At 40.5% G+C, this 25,625-nt stretch overlaps 1 protein-coding gene across 1 annotated transcript in view; it reads left to right on the top strand.

Moving 5' to 3' along the window:
* The window catches only part of Shroom2 (shroom family member 2), a 164,369-nt gene that overhangs the window by 56,107 nt on the left and 82,637 nt on the right, over nucleotides 1-25,625 (top strand). Inside the window, exon 2 of the mRNA XM_006997791.4 lies at nucleotides 23,612-23,763. Within this exon, the coding sequence (XP_006997853.1) occupies nucleotides 23,612-23,763 (152 nt within the window). The remainder of the gene's footprint in view (nucleotides 1-23,611; nucleotides 23,764-25,625) is intronic.

The raw sequence follows: 25,625 nt of genomic DNA, 5'->3' as shown, positions 1-25,625 counted from the left end.
GGTTTAATAGTGATTGTTTGTGTGTCAAGTTGGCAAGGAGTCAGTTGTACTGGTTGGTTTTGTGTTCCACCATTTCTCTATTTAGTTTTCTGGATGACCGGTCTATTGATGAGAGTGTGGTATTGAAGTCTTCCACCATCAGTGAGTGAGGGTCAATATGTGATTTAATCTGTAGCAGTGTTTCTTTTACAAATTTGGTTGCACTTGTGTTTGGGGCATAGATGTTAAGAATTGCAATGTCCTCGTGATGGCTTTTTCCTTTGAATATGTAGTGTTATTCCCTATCTCTTCTGATTAGTTTGGTTTGATGTGTATTTTGTCAGATATTGAAATAGCTACTGTACCCTGAGGTAATGTCTATCTTTGATGTTAAGGTTTGTTTCTTGGATTCCATACAAGAATGGATCCTGTTTTCACATCCATTCTGTTAGTCTGTGTCTTTTGTTGGAGAATTGAGTCCATTGATGTTGAGAGATATCAATGAGCAGTAAGGTTTGACTCCTGTTATGTTGTTGTTGGAGTGTGTGTGTGTGTGTGTGTGTGTGTGTGTGTGTGTGTACGTACGTGTGTACGTGTGTACGTGTTTGTACAAGCACATATAGTTCCCTTCTGACTTTGCTGGTCGGAGATTATTCTTTGTGTTTTTTCGCTTATTTGTTTGTTTGCTTGTTTGTTTTTTGTAGTTAACTTCTTTAGGTTGGAGCTTTCCTTCTAGCACCTTCTGTAGGGTTGGATTTATAGATAGATATTGCTTAAATTGTGTTTCATCATGGAATATCTTATTTTCTCTATCTATGGTGTTTGAAGGTTTTGCTGGGTACAGTAATCTGGGCTGGCATCTGTGGTCTCTTAGTGTCTGCAGCACGTCTGTCCAGGCCCATTGAGAAGTTGGGTGTAATTCTAATAGGTCTGCCTTTATATGTTAGTCTTTTTCCCTTGAAGCTTTTAATATTCTTTCTTTGTTCTGTACATTTAATATTTTGATTATTTTGTTCAGAAGGGACTTTCTGGTCCTGACTCTTTGGTGTTCTGAATGCTTCTTGTACCTTAATATGCATCTCCTTTAGGTTAAGGAAATTTTCTTCTGTGATTTTGTTGAAAATATTTTCTATGTTTTTGCGCTGAGATTCTTCTCCTTCCTCTATTCCTATTATTCTTAGATTTGATCTTTTCATAGTGTCCCAGATTTCCTGGATGTTTTGTGCCAGGAGTTTATTTGATTTTAATATTTTCTTTGACCAATGTACCTATTTCTTCTATAGTGTCTTCAGTACCTGAGATCCTTTCTTCCATCTCCTGAATTCTGTTGGTGGTAAAGCTTATCTCTGAGTTTTTTGATTGAGTCCCTAAATTTTTATTGCCAGAGCTCCCTCAATTTGGGTTTCCTTTATTGGTTCTATTTCTACTTTCCAGTCTTGAATGGTTTTATTCATTTTATTTTATTAATTTCCTTCCACTGTTTGTATTTTCATAGATTTCTTTAAGGGATTTATCCATTTCCTCTTTAAAGACCTCTATCATATTCATAAAAGCTGTTTTAAGGTCTTTTTCTTGGGCTTTAGCTATGTTGGAATATTCAGGGCCTGCTGTGGTAGGGTTGCTGGTGCTCTAGTGGAGACATATTGACATATTGTTCTGCCTATTGTTGTTGATTGTGTTTTGATGCTGGTGTCTTGGCATCTGGGATTGGGAAGACAGGTAAAATGTGTTTGGCTATTCATTCAGACTTGAGACTTTGGAATGAGTTCAGGGCAGTGATGGCACTTTCCAAGAGGGAGGAAAGCTGCAATTTTCTTAGTCTCCTGCTGTCCTGGCAGGAGTCCTGGTTGATTTCTTAACCTTCTCTTTGGTAGTTCCTTTTGGTTTTAAAATTAAAACTCTCCACTTTGAGATGGTGAATTGTAGTTTTGAAAATGGGGAGAGATGCCATGGACCTGTCACCTAGGTTCTCCTTGTAGCACCATAACAACAGTATCACATCAGATTATTGATGTGGATAGAGATCACACACATGGCATTTCCATCCCTACAAGGACTCCACCTCTCTTTTGTTCTCTCATAGTCCCCTTTCTATCTGCTACCACCACCACACCTCAAGTCCTACCCTCATTTCTGTAACTGTATTGTTCCCAGAATAGTATGTGAGTGGGATAATACAGAATGAGAATCTTTAAGGTGGGCTTTTCCCCATGATAGATAATTGTCTGGAGATGTATCTGGATTTTGCATTATCCACTGTGGGCAGTGCCACTCCTGGACAGGTAGAAGAAGAAAACAAGCTGAGCAAGCCATGATAAGTAAGCCAGTAAGCAGTGTTCTTCACTGGTTCTGCTCAGTTTCTTGCTTCTGGTTCCAGCCTTGAACTCTTATCTTAACTGTGAATGGGATATTGTAAGCCAAATAAATCTTTTTCTTTTTACCCTTCAGACTGCTTTTGATCATGGCGTTTTATCACAGCAATTGAAAGCGAACTAGCACACTGGCTAAAGTACCTTAGGGCCTTCTTTTGTGTCTTCAACTCGTAGGACTTTGCTCTTTGCATGGATAGCGAAGAAAGAAGATGACAGCAGGTTCTCGACTAGTCAGATTCTGTCCTGGAATGTGTCTGGTTTGCTTTTTCTTTTTCATGTATTGCAGCCTTCTGAAACAGTGCTGTGGAGGATGATATTAGTACCTGAGTCTGCCTTCCTTTTGAAAAGTGAGTTTTTTGGGGGTGTTCTCAGTTGGCACTTTCAATGTCAAGTAGACAAAACCCTGAAAAGCTGGTTAGCATACGGGCAGCTGGTATTTAGACACAAACTAGTCAGGGCTGGCTCCTGAGATGATTGGGTTCCTCAGCCATTCTTACAGTTACTTTTCTTGTGTAATGTATCTGTGTGGCAACAGTGCTTTGCCAGGAGCACAAACAAGCACCTAGAAAGTTAACACTCTGCACTCCGTAAACACGCTGCAGTTTTTCCTGTTGGATTTCATTGTGTTATTTTAGCTTCTGTTTGATGGTACTACTTCTGTCTTCCTTTTGAACAGATAAAAAATTCAAAACTTTATTAGATCATAAAACTGTTAATCAATTGTCAAGCATTTAGATTAGCATTTGACTGCAGAGGTTTCCCTGAGTGAAGTCTGTTTTACTTTTTCAGCTTCTAGTTTTCAGTAGAGAGGGTTTACTATATTGGAAAGAAGGCTTCTGTTACTTTAATGAGTTATGGTGGGATATAGCTGATGTGCTACTGGGCTGGGATATAGCTCAGTGGTAGCATGCTTGCTTAACATGTATGAGGGCTTGGATTCTAATGCCCCGCCCCACCACTTCCTCAAAAAAAATGTTATTGTCCAGAAGAAAGGACTGGCTCATTAAAAGCAGCCTCTCGTGAAGTTGAAGCTGATCAAGATATATTGGAATGCAAAGCATGACTAGTATCTGGCTGAGCAACTCAAAAAACCTTTGGAGCAAGTTAGTGTGGATGAAAAGGTTTATGAAGGTTGTCAAGAAACAAACAAACAAAAAACCCTCCAGGTAACTTCCCAGTAGCACATCAGCTAAAGCTGTAAATGGAATATTTAATGAACTGTTTTTTTTTCTTTTTCTATTTTCTGCTTTTAAGAACTGTCTTTTAGAGCTGGGGATATAATGCAATGGAGTCCTGTTGTCAGTCCTATTGGGGCTGGCCTAGCATGTACTTACTCCTGGAATCAAATCTAGTCCCTGGAATTGATTCTCAGTACTGCAGTAAAATGAACGAATCGATGGAGAAAGAAGGCTCATCACTCTTCTTTGTATTTTGACTGGACAGTAGGTACAATGTACTGCTTTCTGATTCCCACCTATGGGAAATTTCTGTCTGGGTTCTGTCTAGCTCCTTGATGATTCTGTGTAGCATGTGAGGATTCATTCATTCTTAGTGCCATCCCTTTGAAGGCTTGCCTTAAGCTGAGTGTGCAGATCCAACTTTTTCTCTTGTTATACAGTGTTCCGCTCATCACCTGCCACATTTTATTACTATGAAGACAGTCCTCTTGAATTCCAGTTCTAAAGGTGGTTGAATTTGACCCACAAGAGACAATGACTATAGTTCTAAAATCTTAAAGTCAAAGGAGGTCTTGAAAATAGTATAGGTTGAATTTATCACTTTTGGGGTAGGGAAACTGAGGCCCAGGAAAGGCCACAAGTTTTATAACTTTGATAAAAGTAGAAATTTACCCGCTTTTCAGTCAGTGGCAGGAAGCCCGTGCAAGGGCTTTGCTTTTGTTTTGTAGAAACAAGCTTTCAGATTTGCAGTTTGTGCTGTCCTCCAGTGTATGATCTTCTTGCCTCAGTTTCTGGGATGCCAGGATTACAGGGCATGAATTCTGCAACTTTTTGACAGTAGATGATACAGATCTACCATTTGCCTCACGCTGTATGTTTGGCATGCAAGTTAAAACAATCTACAAGATTTAGTATCTAAGGCAGGTGGTACACATCTGTAATCCCAGTACTTGGGTGGTGGAAGCACAAGGATCACAAGTCCAAGGCCATCCTGAGTTCCAGAGTGAGTTTAAAGCCAACTTGAGCTACTACATGCATTTCAAAATAAAAAGAAAAACTTAGTGTACTTCTCAGTAAGACTGTAGTTTTTTTTTTTAAAGAAAACTTGTTTTTGTATGTTTCTTGGGTATAACAAACTCAGCTGGTAAGAGGGTGCCAGTCATTCCTGCTGGAGGCAGGAGGATCCTATGTGGGAGGGCCATGAATACCAAATCTACCTGCCAGGCAGTGGGAGGGGTGACCAAGTACCACAATACAGTTAGCAGTAAACTGAAGTTTTTTTAAAAACAAATATATATTTTTACAGTGCTAGTGATAGGACCTAGGGCTTCCCACATGTAAGGCAAGTACTCTACACTGAGCCCCATTCATGCCCAGCAGAGGTTTGTTTTCTCACGATAAATACACAGTTGAAATTCTGGAAGCTAGATATCCCAAATCAATGTCAGCAGGGCCATCCATACCCTTTCTGGACACTAATGAAGGTCCTTTCTGCCTCTTTCAGTTTCTTGTAGACCTAGGCATCCTTTTGTTGGTGGCTCCTTTACTCTAGTCTCCACATCTATCATGCATCCACCATGCATTTATGTCTGAGTTCCCCTCTTGGATGACCTCATCTTAACTAATTATGTCTATAATGATCCTATGTCCAAATAAGGCTAACTTCGCATGTTTTGGGGCAGAGGCTTCAACATACCTCCCCCCTTCTCTCTTTATTTTCCAACATATCTTTTTTCAGTGACATAATTAAGCTTATAGCAGAAATAATAAATTTTCTTTTTTCTTGAGATAAAATCTCCATCCAGAAAAATGTTTACAACATGAATATAGATCTTGATGAATTTGTACAGAGTGAACACACTTGTAATCTTCACCCATATGAAGGAATGGAGGAGATGATCTGTTAACCCCTTGTTCCTGATCCTACCTAACACCTTTTAAGGAATTCCTTGTTGGAATATTTTCTCAATGTTCTTCTAGCATGGTTGGTGCTTTTTAGATTTTAGTCTAACACTTTGCTTACATGTAAACATGGGGATGCATTGTTTTCGTCTTTTTGCCTTGCTCTGCAAACTTGTGCTCATCATAAATTAAACTGAGTCTTAATTCAGTTACAGGTTGGCTGATGAATAACTTGGGCTTTAACTAATGTAAGAGGAAGTAGGGTGCAAGTTAGACCAGTTACACTAATACTCAATGATGAAGGTGTCATACTGTGAGCCAGAATCAGCATTTTCACTTTGTAACCTTGATGGCTTCCTGGGAACTCTTTATTGTAAAGCATATTGTTATAGAACAAATTGCATTTTGAGTATGAATAATTAGATTCACACTAGAGACTCTGTAATATGTTTATCAAATAATCTACAATAAAACTATTTATATCCTAAATTCAAAAAGATCACTCCTATCTGTCATTGTCACCTTGGATTCTGATAGACCTTGGTTATGCTTCTGTTGTGAATGTCTTCTCTCTAAAACAGATAGACTGTGTGGATGGTGGGAGCTCATATCCAGTTTCATTCCCATGTCACAGTCTGAGACCTGAGTTTAAATGGGAAAGACTCTGACTTACTGGTAGGAGTTTATTGCTCTGCATTTTCTTCCACTTGAAAGACATACATTCTTGTTCTCCTGTTCTTGTGAAAGTCTTGTACACATATTAACTGTCATAGTAAGTCACTTATCTTTATGGTCTTTGTTTTATTTTCCTATAGAATTGAGAGAAAAATTCTTGGTCAACTGTCATATTTAAATTTTGAGGGGGTTTATTTTGATTTTTGAGACAGTGCCTTACTATGTATCCCATGCTGGCCTTGAACTTACAGTCTTCTTGCCTCAGACTACTGATGCTGATGTGAGCTACCACAGTGGCCTGAAAAAAGTTTATAGTCTATCATGAAAACAATCTGTATTCCATTTTGAACATTGATAAATACTCCCAAATATTTCTATATTAATCCTAGCAGATGAATGTGTAGTTTTGCATGAAAAATTTGTTCATAAAAGGATACAAAATAAGACATGGCTGTTTCCAGATTAGAAAAAAATGAAAAAGAACCAGAAATGCCTTTGAAGCTTCAGCTTTGTTATGTCAAGAATTTTAAGCCTAGAAGAAAAGATGGCTCTATTCTTGATTCACATAAGTGTGAGGTAGTTGTGTGTGTGTGTGTGTGTGTGTGTGTGTGTGTGTGTGTGTGTGTGTGTTTTGAGGGGGTTGTCCCTTTGCTTTGCAAATTCACATCCATCATAAACCAAGTACATCCCACTTAAGTGTTATAACCCAGGCTGTACCATTTGGGGAAGTAGAGGTAGATTACTCAGCAAGTTCTGCCATCCCAGTGGAAGGAAGGTCACCTGCTTCCCAAGAAGCACAGCTGAAACTTCAAATTGTTCATCTTGGTTTAGCTGAGGCTGAGATGCTACCTATCAGGAAAATTAAGTCATTTAAAATTTATATACTTAAACAGGTTTCTTTTTTTAAAAAAAAAAAAAAGTCATTTTACACATATGTGTACAAGTGGGGGTGGAGTGCTCACAGAGGCCAAAAGAGGGTGTTGGAGTGCTCACAGAGGCCAAAAGAGGGTGTTGGAGTGCTCACAGAGGCCAAAAGAGGGTGTTGGATCTTCTGGAGCTGGAGTTACAGGTAGTTGTGAATCACTTGAAGTAGGTGCTGGCAATCAAACTCAGGACCTCTGCAAGAGCAATAAGCACTCCTAACTGCTGACCCATCTCTTTAGCCCCAGTTTTTGTTTAGTATCTACCCAAACTGTGGATGAACTTAGAAGAAATAAACATATCATTAAGGAATTAAGATTTTTCCGTAGGAGAGTTGGCAGCTGAACAAGTCAGCATAGGGTGTCTGGTTTTTGTTTAGTCTTGGTTTGTGTGGCATAAATTTTAAGTACCTTGCTGTGTTTTAAGTGACAGAGAAGAGTTATAGCTTAGATAATAGTTAGGATATTTTGGTTTGATTCGTGTATCATTTTGGCCTGGATAAATAATACTGTTGAGGTGAAAACTGTGTTAGCTTCCTTGAAACAAACAATCAGACCTTGCCCTCATGTATTCCCATTGCTCTTAAAGCAATTGAACTCAAACCTGTTAACTCTCTTACTGCCTACCCCATGATATATTTTGAAGTTCATTACAATTGACCTCTGTATCCATTGATTCCATAGTCACTAGATGTAACCAACTATGAATCACAAATATTTTGGAGAAGAAAATTTGTGTTGAACATGTACAAATTTTCCCTCTTGTTATTAGTTAAACAACATAGTGTAACAACTATGTACATGGTACTTACATTGTGTTACATATTATTGGTGATTTGGAGATGGGTTAAAGTATATGGAAGGCACGAATAGACTGTATGAATGCACTGTGCCATAGTATACAAAGGACATGATGATCCTCAGACCTTGGTGTCTACAGAGGATCCTAGGAACACTGCCCCCTCCATTGCATAGCAGAGACAGCTATACATTTCCTTGTTAGCAAGAAATACAGACATTGGATGAAAATAAAAATGTAATAATGCCATTGTAGGTGGTAGATGTAGGGTAAATTTAGTCTACTTTTATTCCTACTTATTTATTAGTGGTGCTGAGGAGACCCTACAGCCTCATCCATGTTCAGCACACACTTAACTGAACATGTCTTAACTCTTCAAGAAAGCAAAGAAAAATCTTGCTGGTTTTGCTTTTTTTCTCAGCCACAATAATAGATTTTACTCTTTCATAGTTCTTCCTGATTATAAAAGCAAGCAAAGTTTTACCATATAGAACTATTCTCATTTGTGTTAGTTTTTTTTAAGGTATTTAAGCCAGGCTTAGTGGTGCATGCCTTTAATCTCAGTTCTTGGGAGGTGGAGGCAAGAGATTCAAAAATTCAAAGTCAACCTCAGTGACACAGTGAGTTCCAGTTAGTCTAGACTACATGAGACCCTGTCTCCAAAATATAAAAAAAATAAAGTATCAAAAAATGAATATATAAGCTGGGCATGGTGCATACCTGTAATATCAGCACTTCAGAGGCCAAGGTGAGAGGATCAGGAGTTTGAGGCCAGCCTTGGCTACAGAGTGATACCATGACCCCCAATAAACAAACATAAATCATTAAGTAAATGGGTTAAGAACCATTTGAAACATCAATCTTTTCTGGGAAGAGCTTTTTTGTTTGTTTTGTTTTTCGAGACAGGGTTTCTCTGTGTAGCTTTGTGCCTTTCCTGGAACTCACTCTGTAGCCCAGGCTGGCCTCAAACTCACAGAGATCTGCCTGCCTCTGCCTCCTGAGTGCTGATATTAAAGGCATGTGCCACCACCACCCGGCAGGAAAAGCTATTTTAACTACCTCACTTCAGGCTCTTCAAGCAGATATTGGGAATCCTGGACCAGAAAGTTTCCTGGAATCTCAGAGTTTTCCCTGCTGCTTTGTCTAGACCCATGGCCATGCTACATCTGGACCTATAGCCCTTCATGTCTTCCCTGTTGCCAAGTAGTTGCTGCATCCATGGGCATCCTGTCTAGTTTTAAGGCCAGCACAAAGAGATGGCCCTAGATGTCTCTGCCCTTTGATTGCAGAGACTAAGGCTCTGCTCTGAAGTTTCCAGCTGTTTTCTGCTTTTCTCTGCCTAGTGGACACTCTCTCCCTGCAAGGGATTCATTCAGACACTGGAAAGCACAGGGCTGGGAGCTACCACAGAGAATTTAATATTAGTGATGAGGGAGGGAGAGGGAAAACTTCCAAAAGACACAATCAAGGATCACAGGGAAGGAACTTGGACATGAATCAAGCTCCAGGGAAAGGTCAACTGTGGAGAATCATGAACCTTTGAATCGTAAATCCGGGACAAAGAAAATAAAGGGGAAAGTAAGGTTCACCTTTTTTCTCCCTTTATAAACATTCTATTAAGGGACTTGAGCACCTTGGGGTGCTGGGTTCCTGCATGGATGCCAACAAAAAAAACCATGGATATTTATATCTGAGAAGTTTTGAATTAGCCAAACCAGCCATATGTGATTTTATGGTTCTTTAACTTCTTTTGTTTTTTTAATTTTGTATTACTGGGATTGAAAGTAAGGTAAGGCTTCTAGTAGTGAGCCATAACCCTAGCCATCACCCCCTTTTAGGGTAATGCCTCCCTATGTTGGCCTCAACCTCATGATCTTTCTGCCTTAGCAGCCCAAGTGTGGAATGACAGCCATATACCACTATGCCATAATACTGTTTTTATGGGGTGGAATGGAATGGAGGAACCACTTATTTTGAAAAGCAATGTAGACATTTGAGAACAGTCTACCTCTTAAATAGACATTTGAGAACAGTCTACCTCTTAAAATCTAAATTGTTAGCTCAAGACACCTGCTACCCCCTAAAGAGAGGATCCTGCCATTGCCCTGGGGTTGTGTATGTTGTACTCCCAGCCCCTTACTTGCGTCCACCCTTCCAACCCCATAAACATGTGCAAGAGCTTTTTCTTTTAATGTTTGTTTTTGACAGCAAGCATCACCAAAAGGTTTTTCCAAAAGACTAAAAGATAGTCTTTGTGATTAGCAAGAACATCATACTGTATTCAAGAGAAAGAGGAAGGTTGGGGGTGGTGGTGTCTGAGTTCACTTCAAGGGAAGTCACTGTAGCTCGGTTCCCCCTCCCTCTTTCCTTCTTACGTGCACAGCCACAGTGCATTCAATTGTTTAAGAGCAACACATCCTTTGAACTAGCCCTAGGATGGGAATGTCCATTAAAAATAAACAGCCATGTGTCCCGAGCAGCTGGGACTCTGTGTTCTAACACCCAGCAGTTCCGTTTCCTGTCTCTTGATTGTGTATCTGTTCTTCCAGATTGCCTTTGTGCTTTGAAAACTGCAGGTTTCAGTAATCCTAGTAATCTCCATGTAAGCAAGTGTTTAAAAGACCTGACTCCTCTTTACCTAGAGATCTGTGAGAACTGCCTAGGAGCAGATAAGCGTTGTTGCTAGATGGGTGGGAAGCTTGCTTGGCATCTAGATATTTGGAAAACCTACTTGAACAGCTATGGTGGTATGGTGGGTTTTTTTGGTGTGTGTGTGTGTGTGTATGTATGTGTGTATGTGTGTGTGTGTGTGTGTGTGTGTGTGTGTGTGTGTGTTTGCTCTCTGATTCATCCTAAGATGAATGCTGGGCTGTAGTCAGGAACTTTACTTATCTTTGCTGATTCTTTTCCTCTTCTTTCAGCCTTTCCAGAAATGGTGTCTATTGTATGTGAGGGCCATCTGTACAAGAGGGGGAAAAACAAAATATAAAATTTGGTCTTTGTCTTTAGAAAGATGCTGGTTGTGTTTTGTCACTATGACAGACTATATGATAAAAATAACTCTTTAGAGTTGCATGTGCTATTTTTCCCTGTAGACACCATGATCCTAGCACTATTCTGAAGTTGGTACTTGCCCTGCATTGCTAGCTGCATAGGCTGATGCTCCACATTTGAGCATCTAAGGACAGGAATCATTTTCTTTCTGGGTTTGGCCAGGGAGCAGAGGCACTGAGTGAGGGTTCTGTGGCATAGCAATTTTAAAAGCATTAGAAGCTGATGTGACTGGGAGAAGGGTCACAGGCAGATGGTGGGTCTTGGGCTGGTTATCCCTTAACTAATTCGGACTGCTGATGGTTGTTAACATAGCGCTGCTTGTCAAGGTGAAGATGTAGAGCAGTGGAGTATGAAAACAGGGTGGCGCCTTCTGGGACTCTCTTCATATCTATACAACACCCCATGTGACTGTGACATGACCTCTCCCATCTGTTGTATCACCTCTGCCTTTAATCCTTAACAGCTTCCTCTTTTGACCTAATGAATGGAGATCCTTGAGAACAGTTTTCCTGATCCATGCACAGGCTCTGTCTGCCTTCAAGGGGCCAGCTGGTGAGATATGCATGTATTCTTTTCTGTTCCTTCCTTGCTTGATTGTAAATACAGGATATTTAGACCATGACATATTAGCTGATCCTCTCCTCCTCCACAGTCTTTCTATGTAGCTCAGACTGGTCTCAGATATGCTATGTAGCCTGTAACTCAGCTGACCTCTAACTCCCAATACAACTGCCTCAACATTTTGAGTATAGGGATTACAGGTGATCTCCATCATACCCAACAAAATCGTATATTGGCTCTGTGTCAGACAAGATATATAGAAGATTCTTTAGTTTTCTTATATCAATCACTGAGTATGGAAATCAGGTCCTTGCCTATGCTAAACAAGTGCTCCACCACTGAGCCAGCCCCACCCCCAGCTATTAGGTACCATTTAATTCATGGGGGAAATGTGACCTGGTTTCCATAAAATTTGCTTAGGCTAAACTTTTAAGTCACCCCACTTACAAATTGAAACTTTTTGTGTTTTCTGTAATGCTGTACATAAAACTTACTGTTTAAACAACACAAATGTGTAGGATAACTGGAGTTTTTCTTTCTAATCTTCTTACATACAAGGGCTTAGAAAACATTTCACCTAAGTAACTTTGGAGTAATGGTTAGTGGAGAGATCTCCCTTTCCACTAAGCTTCCAATGTTCTCATATTATCATCGAGATCTGTGTAAGTTGCCACTGAAACGGAGAGTGGGGCTATCTGAACTTCATTTCTTTTTCTTCTTCCTCCCTCTTCATACCCCTCCTTTTGGTTATGGAGATAGGATCTCGTGTAGCTCAAGATGGCCTGAAACTCACTAGCTGAGGATTACTTTGAACTGCTTGCTATCCTCTTGCCTCCACCTCCCAAGTATTGGGATTGTGGGCATACTCCAGAAGCCATTTGTATAATACTTGGAGTTTGTAACATATTTCCATCTTTAACTCATTTGTATCCTTGTAGTTGACCTAGGGTGGGTTTTTTGTTTATTTTGTTTTTGGGGTTTTTTTTTGGAGGCAGAGTCTGTGTATCACACACCTACTTGTGTAAGATGCCCTTGAACTGATCCTTCTCCCTTCACCTCCCAAGTGCTGTGCCACTACACCTGGCTTTAATCCCAATCTGACAAACAGTCAGGTTGTAACAATAACAGTGATCTGTTAATATACTTGTATTAGGAATTTGCAACATATCTTCATTTTTATCTCACTTTTATCTTCCTGGTTGTCTTAGGGTCTTTTCTTTTTTTCCCATTCCCCCTCATTTCCCTTCTTCTCTCCTCTTCCTTTCCCTTCCTTCCTTTCCCTCTTTCCCTTTCCTTATAATTTCCCTTTTCCCTTATCTTTCCTCCCCTCCCCCTTTATCTTCTTTTTCCCTTCCTCTCCCCCTTCCTTTCTTTTTTAAGGTAGGATTTGTGTAGCTCAGGTTGGTCTTGAATAAAATAATGTAGTTTAGAATGACCTTGGACCCTGGATCCTTTTGCATACAACCTCCTCGGTGTTTGGAATTATGGGTATTTGCCACCATGTCTTGCTGTCTGATGGTATTTTGTTTGCTTGCTTTTATTGTTTTTTTTTTTGTTGTTGTTGAGGGTGGGTCTCACTGTAGCTCAGGCTGACCTGGAGCTCCCAGTTCTCCTACATCAGCCTCCCAAGTGGCTGAGATTACAGCAGTCCATCACCAAACCCAATTTAGACAACCATATAGTTAGTTTTTGGATGACCAAACTGAGCAAGGAAAAATAAGTAATTTTTTCCAAATCCTGTACAGACAAGTCTTAAGTCTCATATCTCTCCTCGATGTTTTATAAACCTTCCATGACACAAACCTTTTCCCACCTTGCTACCTGGTTTTTCCTCCTCTGTGCCATCAGGGCTGTGTATCTGGTAATACATTTTCCTCACAACTTTATTAGTCAGTTTTGGGTAACAAACTACACAGTAATTAGAATAAAGAATGCTTAATGTAAATCAGAATTTGGTGAATTGGCTGTTGTTTTCTGTCTTGTCTATTTATAAAAACAAACTAGAGTAGTTGCCATAGAGACCAGAGGTATTGCAAAACAAGACTTATTTATTCAATGCCTGTGGCTCTTGATGAAAAAAATTCTCCTGTTCATGCACCTATAGTCACAGCTTCTCAGGATGCTGAAGCAGGAGATTGCTTGAGTATGGTAATTTGGAGCTAGTATTAATACCATAGGGAGGACTCATCACTTAAAAACTGCGCAGAATCATTAGCAACAGGCTATTGTTTATTTTTGACTTGGCATTAACTAATAATTACTACAGGTAAAAAGAACTCAAATGTAAATAACATATAAAGAAGGCAGCATCTCCTGGGTCAGAGTCAGGGTATGTACAAAAAAAGAAATCTGTCTTCGCCAGCCCCCAGAGCTTAGCCGTTCATCTCAGTGGTGTGTGTGCATGCATGTTTGCTTGCGTTGAGAGAGACTGAGACTGTATTTATGTCTGACTGTCTGTCTCCCTTGAAGCTCACTAGCAAACTGGCTGGGATGCCCGTGAAACTCACTAGAAAGCCATTTGAAAGTTGTTGCTAAAACTCCCTGGGAAACTGCTGGGGGTTGGGGTGAAGTGATGAAGCTAAGAATGGCACCTTTGAGGCTACTGTCACTAGGTGTACCACAGACCACCATGTCCCACAGGACAGGCAGAGAGGAAAGCTTGTGAGATAAGGAAGGGAAACCAGTCTTCCCTTTGTGTCCCTCTGGTGCCCTCTGCTGACAGTACTGAACAAGTGCTAGCTGTGGCTTCGGGAGAGATGGTCCCAGGGTGGGGTGATGTTTCAGAGCCTGTACTTTACAGTCATTGAGATGTGCGACTTGGCTTTGGGGCTTTGGAGGGTCGGGTCAGGAAGGTTCTATATTTCTTTCTTTTTCCAGCACTGCCTCTGCCCTGTAGATAGGCTCTTTTTTCCCCTATTTTCTTAAGTTTGAAGTTGAGGCAATGCATTGCTAACAAGTGGTACTTTGCTAAATTGGCAGTGCTGCGGTATGCTGTTTTTAAATCCTTTGTCTCTGTAGAAATATAACTTTCTTCAGAAAATTCTCTTCATGGGTGTCTCTTAGGCAGATTGTAGCTGTCACTGTCTGGTCTTGATAGAGATTTACCAGGAACCAGCGTTTTCAGGCCTTCACCCCATCTGGAGAAGAGGCCCACAGTGCTAGGCGTTCTGCCCGTTGCCATGAAAGCTGTGAGCTCTTGCTGCAGAATATAAATGGCCCCCTGGCTCCCAGTCTATCTGACCAGGCTGCTGAGGCTGCCTGTCTACCTTATAAAAAATTGACCCAATACGTGGTTCTCACAGTCAGAGGAGCAGTCAGCTCCTTTTTGTTCACTAATAGCTGTCTACGAAGCCCCTGGATCCTGTGCTTGCCTTGGGAGACTGAGGCCCCATGGGCACCTCTCCTTCACATTTTGGTGGCTACATGCCTCTGCCCTTGCATCAGAACTTGTAACCAACACATCATCTTCCTTGTAAACATTTCATTGACCTGTCTCAGTCTGTCACCCCATCCAGTCTTTATCTGCCTTTTTGTGTCTTAGCGCCAAGTATAACCTGGCCCTTATTTCAGGGAGGATAAAAGGATTGCTAGACCTCTATATTCTTTTTCCTTGAAGTCCCACCTTAATGGCATTTCCTAACCTGTTAAACACCCCACTCCAGACCTGAGTCAAACTTCCTTTCTGAAGGAACTGAGACCAGACAGAATGAGTAAGGGACTTAAGAAGACTGAGGAGAAGTCATTATTCTCCTGTCTAACAAAAGGCATGGTCTGGTCATGCATTTTAGGTTATTCACTGGAAGGTGAAATATAATTACAGCTGATAACCTGCATGTGTGACTCATATAGTGAAGTATGATTTCAGGCTCATAAAATAGCAAAGTTGTTCTTCCCTATTTCATTCTGATGACTGGTTATAGGGGATGTTTCATTTCCCAAGCTCAGAATTTTACTTCAACATGAACAGCAGAGCTAGATTTTCTTCCTTCCACCACCAGAGAGTCCTGCTTACCTTAGTTGTCTTCACCCTGTGAAGACCTCTTGCCCTCTGTCAGGAGCACTGAAAAGGCTTTAGGGGTGGGTATTAATTATCAGGGCTGCACTGGCTTCTTGCACCCCACTTAACACAAGGTCTCACTATAGCCTAGGTTGTCCTCAAACTTGCAATTCTCCTACTTCACCTCCCGCCCCCACCCGCAGTGCCAGGATTTCAGGTGTCCACCACCATGCCTAGATCTTGCTGTTTTATTCTTTTTGCTGAAGAAATTTGTTTTAATTCTAGCTGCAAGGTTAATCATCCTGAAGCAGTTGTTTTTACCATAAGTTCACACTGGACTTCTTTGCCCCCCCCCCATACCCACTTCCACTACCCGAAGAACAGTGCCCACATTCTGCTTCAAGGTCAAGTTCTCAGTCTTCTCTCTTTCTGCCCTTGTCCTCCCACACTCCTGTGTATTCTTTACTCTCTTTCCCCTGACTCATCCCTCTGGCATGCCTCCATTTCCTGCCTGCATGTTTCTTCATATCAAGACTTCCATGGAATGTCCTCCCTAATCCTGCTGTCTTCCTTTCAAGTTGCCCTACACGACACTTTGTTTGTAGAGCCTTTACATCTCCACTCTGAAGCTGAGGTGGGCATGGCCCTTCATATTTCAATTGTACTAGACTGTTTTGTCTACAGTGCACCTGATTCTCTGTAGAGAATCACATTCTTTTACCTTTCCAAGACTTCTTTCTTGACTGTAAGGGTCTACTGTATTGACATTGATAGTTACAACACACACACACACACTATGACTTTTCTTTACAAACACAAGACTACAGTGTAACAAGCATCATGTGGCAATTCTGTGTTTTCTATGTTTGTTTGTGACAAAGTCTCACTGTGTACCTCAGGCTGGCCACAGATCGTTCCATCTCAAACTCCTGAGTGCTGTGATCACAGATGTGTACCACCCATGCCTGGCTCACTGTTAGCCACAGTCATTATTCTTTGAAAATTGGTGCCAAGTTTAGGCATGTTCTCTATAGAATGGAAATTGACAAAGCATTTTCTTTTTAAAATTTTCACGTTTCTCTTTTATTATACTGATTTGGGAAAAGATGTCATTCTGTGATGTGTAAAGTGAATATCAGTACTCACATGGCCAGACCAAGCAACTGAACCTGATTCATGAGGCATGATGAACTATTATGTGCTTATATTATCAAGTAACATTTCACTGCTCCATAGCAAGGCAGATGATGCACAACAGGAGGCACTACTGGTCCTTTGAAGCCAAGGAATTTATCCCAATTTGGTGTGAGGAATGGTTTATTTTCTCTTGACTGAATGCAGTACTATTTCAGCTACCACTAGAAACCTCAGAAGGGATTTTGTGTATTATTAAATATAGCATATAAGCTTGATTCAGGATTGAGTCCAGCCTTCTGGAACCAGCTCCTCTAGAGTCAGGGAGGGAATTATTTTTCAAAAATCACTATGCAGGACACTTTCATCTTCCATTGGAATGACCACAGTCCCCAGTTACTCAACTGCAGTAGAACATAGTGAATGAAAAAAAGGACATCGGGGCTCAGCAGTTAAAAGCACCAGTAGCTCTTCCAGAGGACCTGGGTTCAATTACCAGCACCCATATGGCAGCTCACACCTGTCTGTAAACTCTAGTTCCAGGGGACCTCAACACCCTCACATAGACATATATTTTGACAAAATACCGATGTCCATAAAATAAATAAATCTTAAAAAAAAAAAAAAGAAAAATAAGGACATGATGGCTCCAAGGTAAGATTGAGAAGGTTTATTGTAGATATGAGGGGGAGAACAGCCAGAGGCATCTGGAAGAGTCCAGACTGAACATGGTCAGCAGACTGAACCAGGCCATGAGAGGGGAGAGGAGGGGGAGAATGAGAGAGGAAGAGAAGAGAGGAAGCAGCCAAGAGAGAAACCAGGACCCAAGAGAGTATGTGGGAGCCAAGAGGGCTCATAGCCAAAATGGCTTGGTTTTATAGGAAAAGAGAAACAGAGGAAAGGGAAGTGAAGCTCAGAGCCTGGAGAGATTTAAGGTAGGGGCTGAGGTATGCCCGCCAGGATGACTCTGTAACAGGTACTTGTAATGCTGAGAGACGCTGGGAGAACCTGGCAGCCAGTATCCACTTTGATATGTTAAATAGACATCTCAACCATTTGTTCAGGCTTTCTTTGAGACTTAACACAAAGGACAAGCTCCAGGGACAAAAAAAAAAAGGCTCTGGTTTCTCTTTGGGCATGCCCCATCATGGTTCTTCTCTGTCCTTTTTCCAAGCAGCTCCTTAGTAAACAATGCACTAAGACAAACTATAATTACTGCCTCTTGATTCTTCTGGATAAGAGGAGCATTTCCTGGGTTTGGACAAAGGACTTATACTCTAGAGGTGCTATTCTGGCAAATTCTGTGAGGGGAGTGGGTTCAGGGGACAAAATACTAAAATGAAAATGAGAGCCACTTATCCCTTTTTCAAACTACCACTTAATATCCTGAAGATGTAATCAGTGTGACAGGTGTTGGAGAAAAGTATAGGAGACAAGAATACAAGGGAAAGTGTGTTTTGGGGTAATAGTGTGCCTGCTTGCCTTTACTTCTTGGCCTTGCCCCAAGTAGCCACAATTTTCACAGCTTCACACATAGGTATCTTCATCCCCCAGGAACTGCATGGGTTTGATGGGCCTAAGCTATTATATAATTTTTCCCTCTTTGAAGAAATTTCTCAGATCAAAGAGGGGAAAGGTGTCCTTGTTACAGCTCATAGCAACAGCCTTTAGGGTATCTCAAGTGTCTGGTGGGTCTCTTTCAAGAGGCATTGTGGAGCTAAACCTTTCAGCTAGTATTGTCACCATCTGAAAATCAGATAAGAGCCTACCTAAAGTTCTGACAGTAGTGCCCTTCAGACTCTCATAAGAGGGTAGCTGATCCTCAATGAAGTTTGAATACCTGTGATCCTTACTGATGTGGAAGGGATAATCAGGCACCTTTGGTGGTGATGGAACGTCATAGTAGCACCTTAAGATTGTTACTTATGCTTCACCATGCTTGGCAGCAGTTTCTACCTTATTGAGGCCAGTCAGACCCCCATAGTGCTACTCACTGAGGTGCTAGGTCCTCTCCACTGGCAGTCACACTGTTCAGATGATCAGCTTATTCTTTTCTGCACTGAGGTGAAACATATCAAATTCATAGCCAGCATCTTGGTACTGAAGCTATTCTCCAGGTTCTGGGCACTCTCACCATGCTGTATCAGCACCAGATTGTAGGCTGTAGTGGCAGCAGGCTGGGGATATAGTGGCCAGATTTTTGTTTTCTGATTACGTTCCTCCTGCCTACATAAATATCTCTTGTCAGGGGAGCAATGGAAAGGAAAATACCATGGTATCTCCTAAATGCAAATATATTTTCCCTGGAAAATAGAGATAGGGCATAGCTGAGGAAGGCATATGGGTTCCTTGTAGACAAGAAATAGCAGGTATTATCATCCTTCTTTGAGAAAGTGGAAGGACTCAGATGAGATTACTTTGATAAAATGTCCCAGAACTTATTATATAAGCATTTATGGGAACAGGATGGAAAACCTACTCTTAAACCCCACTCACCATAGCTGAGTCAGACACAGGTAATACGTCATTCTAAGGAAGTACTACTCTAAAAGCTGTCTTGGCCAGGCATCGTGGCATACTTAATGATTCCAACTCTTGGGGGTTGTCTTAGGGTTTCTGTTGCTGCAACAAAACACCATGACCAAAGCAACTTGAGGAAGAAAGGGTTTATTTGGCTTATACTTGCACATTGCTGTTTATCATTGAAGAAAGTTAGGACAGAAACTCAAACGGGGCAGAATACTGGAGGCAGGAGCTGATGTAGAGCCCATGAAGGGATGCTGCTTACTAGCTTGCTCCCCATGGCTTTCTCAGCCTGCTTTCTTATAGAACCCAGGACCATCAGCCCAGGGGTGTCCCGCCCACAGTGGGCTGGGCTGGGCCCTCCCACATCAATCACTAATTAAGAAAATGCTTTATGGAGGCATTTTCTCAGTTGAGATTCCCTCCTTTCAGTGTGTCAAGTTGACACAAAACTAATCAGCACAGGAGTCCAAGGCAGTGTGGTATATGTTGTGAGACCCAGTTTCAGAAAAACTGGGACTGGAGGTATTTATAGAGCACTTGGCTTGCATGCATAAAGCCTTGGGTTCAATTCCTAGCACAATAACCCTGTCACCATGACTTTGCTAAAGATTTTCTTAATGTTAGTAGAATTAAAATTTTTTAGGGTCAGGGATGTATTTTGAAGTTTAGCCTCTGAATTTTACACTGGGACAGAATAGTTTTCTTCCTCTTATTTATTGAAGAACACACAACTTTTTATTGTGTGAAAATGTATCCAATATAAAATTGAGCTTAGTAAAAGCATATTGAAATGTAGATTTAGTGGCCATTAGGTATATTTCACACTGTTGTTACAACCATCACCAGTGTCTGTGTGTTGACAGCCTTCCATCCTCTCATACTGAAACTCTGGCCCCATTTAGCCATTAAGTGCTAATTCTCTATTCTTCCTTCTTTTCCCTGCCCTTGGAAACCACCATTTTGCTTCTGGTTTTGGGTACTTAGGTACCTCATATAAATGGAGTTACATGCTTAAAAAATAATCTGGTATATGTCATACAGTATAATGTCAAAATTATTCTTATTGTAATATATAATAAAGCATCCTTTGGGGGGCATGAGGATAGTGCGGATGGAAACTCAGACCTTATGCATGCTATGCAGGTACCTTACCTCTGAGCTATATCTCAATCCCACTTTTTTTAAAAAAAGGCTGGATAGCATGTCATTGTATATGTATACATTTTACTTATGTATTCACCTGTTAATGGACATTTGGGTTGTTTGCATCTAGAATGCACAACTATTTAGTAGCAAGGTTCCAAATAGTTTCTGTTTCTCAGCCCACCATCCAGGGACCCAGATTCCTACCAGATTGAATGGTCTGATATTGAGATTCTTCTACCAGCTGGCTTCAGGGGAGTGATCCCAGCTACAGTCTTGTATTCCTGGGTTTTGGCTTGTCTTCTCATCCATCACTGTTAGCAGTCCAGGATCTATCTGTTCTTGATGTTCATTCTTCCTCCTTATCTATCCTTCCTCCATGGTCTGTGTTATATCTAAGTTGTCTCCGTTGGTACCCCCAACCTCACCTTCAGGCTTTAAATATGCCCTGTTTATAGTCACTTCACATGTAGGATGCCTTTCCTTGGGTCCTACCATTAGACAGCCAGTTGTCCACATGCTTTTTGACCTGGGTACTCCTAAGTCTTTCACATGAGATTTGTCAAAACTTAGTTTCTTTTAGATGGCTGTGCATTTATGGCAGAGGGTGTGGTCTTGAGTCAGGTATAAATTATGTTTGTTATGACATTAGGATAAAATTGTCTAAACTTGCTGGGCATGGTGGCACATATCTTTAATTCTATCACTTGAGAAGCAGAGGCAGGTGGATCTCTGAGTTTGAGGCCAGCCTTGTCTATACAGCAAGGCCAGTCAGAGCAATACAGTGAGATCCTGTCTCAAAAAACAAAAAAAGTTATTTGGACTTTTGGAGTGAATTATTTATTGAATGGACTACTTCTGTTTTTGCTAAGAGTGTTTGCTTGAACCTTGAGCTTCATGCATGAAGACAAATGTTTCACCATTAAACTATGTCCCTAACCCATTTTTAAAAAAATTTCATTCGTTATTTCATTCATTCGTGTGTGTGTGTGTGTGTGTGTGTGTGTGTGTGTGTGTGTGTGTGTGTGTGTGTGTGTGTGTAAAAGTAACTGGATAACTTGCAGGAGTCAGTTCTCTTCTTCCACTGAGTGGATATTGCCTCTCTCTTTTTACCATATGGGTCCTGGGGATCAAAATCTGTTCATCAGGCTTGACAGTCTTCTGAACTATCTTGCTGTCCCCAGCACATTTTTGTTTTTTGTTTGGGAGCAAGGGCTGGTAAGTTACTGTTTAAGCCTCCTGAGTACCTGAAATTATAGACTTGCCCCTTTAGGACAAGCTAGGAGTACTATTTTAATTTTGTGTGTGATACTGACCTACAGTGGATAATTGCCTTTTTAGCTAAAACTTCAATTCTCCTAGGGACTTGGTAGAGAGTTTAGTAAACTGTGTAAATATATTTATTTATTTAATTATTTAGAGACAGAGTCTCATTTTCTTGCTCAGGCTGACCTAAAACTCGTAGCAATCTCTTGTTTCAGTCTCTTCAGTGTTGTTATAAAAGGTGTGCACCACTCAAAATATGAGACAAAAGATCCTGAATTTGAGGCCAGCCAGGGTTATATAATGAGACCTTGTCTCAAAACAAACAAGTCAACTAACAGATTGTGTACTGAGTACCACTAGTCATTTGTTTGATGGTGCAAAGAACACTGGGGTTCTTTGCAACTTCTTGTTTCTTTTCGGGAGTTTTTGGAGAGGAGGGTGTAACAAGCAAAGTAGAAAATATATTTGGCTTTGTGGGCCTAAAAGTCAGTGGTCCTTCATGGCACTATCTAAATGTGTATTTATGTTCTGGTAAGTTTTATTAATAGGTAACAAGGACAGTAAAGTCCCCTGACTGGATTTTGTTTGGCCAATGACTATTTGCTAGCCAACCACTTGTGCAGAAGATAAGTATATGTATGGATCTGTAGTTAGTTGCTGGCCTAACTAGGTTTTAGTTACTACTAAGTGGTATAAGTACTAGATAAGATAACAATGATCTGTGTTGTATTTAAGGTAAGAGCTATAAAAGGTGATGTTCAAACTTGGTGCATGTATGCCTTTTTTTCCCATGTGCTGAGGATGGAGCCAATGGCCTTACACATGCCAGGCAAGTGCTCTACTACTAAGCCCACACCCCCTTAGTGCAGGATATTCTTAGCACTGATTAATGAATCTCTTAATATGAATAGCATGACATAATCTGATTTGGACTGTGGTAAAGATATAGGTATTAACAAGCGTATGGAGAATTCACAATCTTTATGAACTACCTCTGAGAAGTGGAATCTTATTTTTTTTAAAAAAAGAACTGATATTTTCTCAAAAATATTAAATATAATTACCATAGGACCCATCATTTCTTCTTGTAAGTATACCCAACAGAAATGAATATATAAAACCTGGTATACCAATATTTATAGAAGCATTATTCATAATCACTAAGAATAGAAACAACTTAAATGACTATCAGCTGATAAATCTATGAACAAAATGTGCTTTGTTCATATCATAGATTATTTAGTCATAAAATTTAATGAAGTAATGACATGCTATAACACAGATGCATATGGAAAGTATTATACTAAATTACAGAAACTAAACGTTAAAAGGTCACAAGCAGGGAAATTTGGGTTTAGACTAGAGAGTGTATGTGGTGGTGGCAGTGTAGGCCTGAGATCCCAGCTACTCTGCAATCTGAGGCAGAAGGATCATAAGTTCAAGGCCTGCCTGATCTATAAAAGTAAATCCTAGGCTACCCTGGACTACATAGTGAGATCCTTTCTCAGTGAATGAATGAGTAATGAACGGATAGTACTGAGGACACAGCTCAGTGGGGCTGGGTTTATTCTCTCATGCTGGAAGAAAATGATTAGAACTATTATAACCATACTGCTTAATGATCAGTGGTTTCTCTTGGGGCCAAGGAAATGTTCTGAAATTAATGGTGACTATGCAACTCTGAATGAACTAAAAGCTGTAAAATGGCTTTTATAAGTGGATGTATAGAATTTGAAATATATCTAAAAAATATTACTAAAACAAGGTACAGGATTAATGTATAAGAAATAATTAGTAAATAGTAAGAATGATCCAAAATATTGTTCAGATAAAGAAATTCCGGAATATTAATCTGGTTTTAGATCCTTTGTTTTTATTTTATGGGTTTCTGAGTCTTCCCATTCCTCCTTCAGTGAACTTGTGTACTGGGGGACTAATCAGGATGAGGGATGCAGATTGAGAAGCATCATTGTATGGGTCCTTTTACTCCTAGGTAATGCAAAAACTGTGACCTGCTTGAACCTTATACATGTTATATTCCCAGCTGCATTGGAGGAACTTGCTATGGCTCAGGGATGTTCATGGAACCCCCTTCTGTGTTACAGATTGAAGAAGGAAGCAAAGCTGCAGCAGTCGACAAGCTTCTAGCTGGAGATGAGATCGTGGGTATCAATGATGTGAATCTCTCAGGGTTCAGACAAGAAGCAATTTGCTTGGTGAAAGGCTCCCACAAGACCCTGAAGCTTGTGGTCAAAAGGTGAGATATGTGCCTCTTTTTTGTTCACCAAGACAAATAAGGAGTAGAATGTTAAAATTACAAGCCTGTGTGGCTTTTCTATATGTTAGAGATTTCAATATGCCTATGAACTTACAGTTAGAGTTTTCTCTCACTAGTTTCTGGAGACTGTCCCAGAATCCCCCTTTCAGATACCAGAATCTGTACATTCTTCAGGCCTTTCTAGAAAATGCTATCATATTTGTTTATAACCTAGGCACATCCTCTCACATGCTATAAATACTCTCTAAGTAGCCTCAACTTTTAAGTCTCCATGACAAAAATACCTGACAGTAACAACGTAAAGGAGGAAAGATTTCTTTTTGGCTCAAGTTCTCAAGAGATTGGTGCCCATCACATTAGAGAAGGAATGGGTTTTATAGCGATAAAAGTATTCTGCAGATTCCTCCTTCTTGTTTTTTGCTGACCAAGAAGCAGACGAGATGAATCAGAACTAGAGCTGAGCTAAAACTGTCAAAGGCTTGTTGTCCTCAGTAACCTTCCAGTAGCCAGAACCCACCTCCCAAAGGTGCCACTACCTTCAAAACACGAGCCTATGGAGGACATTCTACTCTCAGTGAGGGGATATGTTGATTATTGTTCATAGAAGGTGGTGGGCTACTTGTTTTGATTCTTATGCATGAAAGAGAGTACTTGAATCACAGATACTTGGGCAAACTGTCTGTGCCTATAAATTAGACTGAGGGTAGGAGGTTAGATGATTCTAAGAAAATTAAATTAGGAATATGATGGTTTTATGTATAGGATAAAAACAGTCCTCCCAGGTTGGAGAGATGGCTTAGTGGTTAAGAGCATTGGCTGCTGCTTTTCCAGAGGTCCTGAGTTTAAGTCCCAGCATCCACATGATGGCTCACAACCATCTGTAATGAGATCTGGTGCCCTCTTCTGGTCTGCAGGCATACATGCAGACAGAACAATGTGTACATAATGAATAAAGAAATCTTAAACAAAATAAAAAAAACACATACAAAAAAACCCAGTACTCTCAGGTACCATGAGAAAGATTGTACTCTATTGTTTTCAGAGATTATAGACATGGGCCTCTGAGCCTGGCTACATGTCTTATTTGATAGAATCAGTAAAGTCATTGATTTAATTAAAAAGTTAAGCTGGATGTGGTAGTGCATGACTTCCATCCCAGTATATGAGAAGCAGAAACAGATGGATTGCTGTGAATTCAAGGCCAGGCCTTGAACATGTAATTATGAATAATTAGGACCTGTCTCAAAAAATGTTAAGTCAAGCAGTTACTTCAGATTTTAGCACACATTGAAAAACATACTTCTAAGGAACACATCCCTGCTTTTGAATGACTTTTGTTTATGTTTTGGCAGTGTTAGGGATCAAACCCAGAACCTGATATATGCTAAGCAAGTATTCTACCACTGAACTTTAGCACTGCCAGTCCTAAACACTCTTTTAATTAGTCCTTACAGCTCAGAAGATACAATCTCAGAATGATAGTTTCTGATCTGTTTGAGGAAGTTGGAATGAGTTATCATCAATGTATAATCCCTTGATTACCTCATGAACCCTCAGAAGGAAGTTGTCTTACTTATGATTACTATTACTGTGATGAAACACCATGACCAAAGCAACTTGGGGAGGACAGGGTTTGTTTGGCTTACATTTCCACAGCACTGTTCATTATTGAAGGAAGTCAGGACAAGAACTCAAATAGGGCAGGAACCTGGAGGCAGGAGCTGATGCAGAGGCCATGGAGAGGTGCTTCTTACTGGCTTGCTCCCCATGGCTTACTCAGTCTGCTTTTTTATACAACCCAGGACCACAAGCCCAGGGATGGCACCACCTACAATTGACTG

This window comes from Peromyscus maniculatus, chromosome X, assembly GCF_049852395.1.
Source record: "Peromyscus maniculatus bairdii isolate BWxNUB_F1_BW_parent chromosome X, HU_Pman_BW_mat_3.1, whole genome shotgun sequence".
NCBI classification, from domain to species: Eukaryota; Metazoa; Chordata; class Mammalia; order Rodentia; family Cricetidae; genus Peromyscus; species Peromyscus maniculatus.
This window is presented reverse-complemented; position numbering and strand designations above follow the sequence as displayed.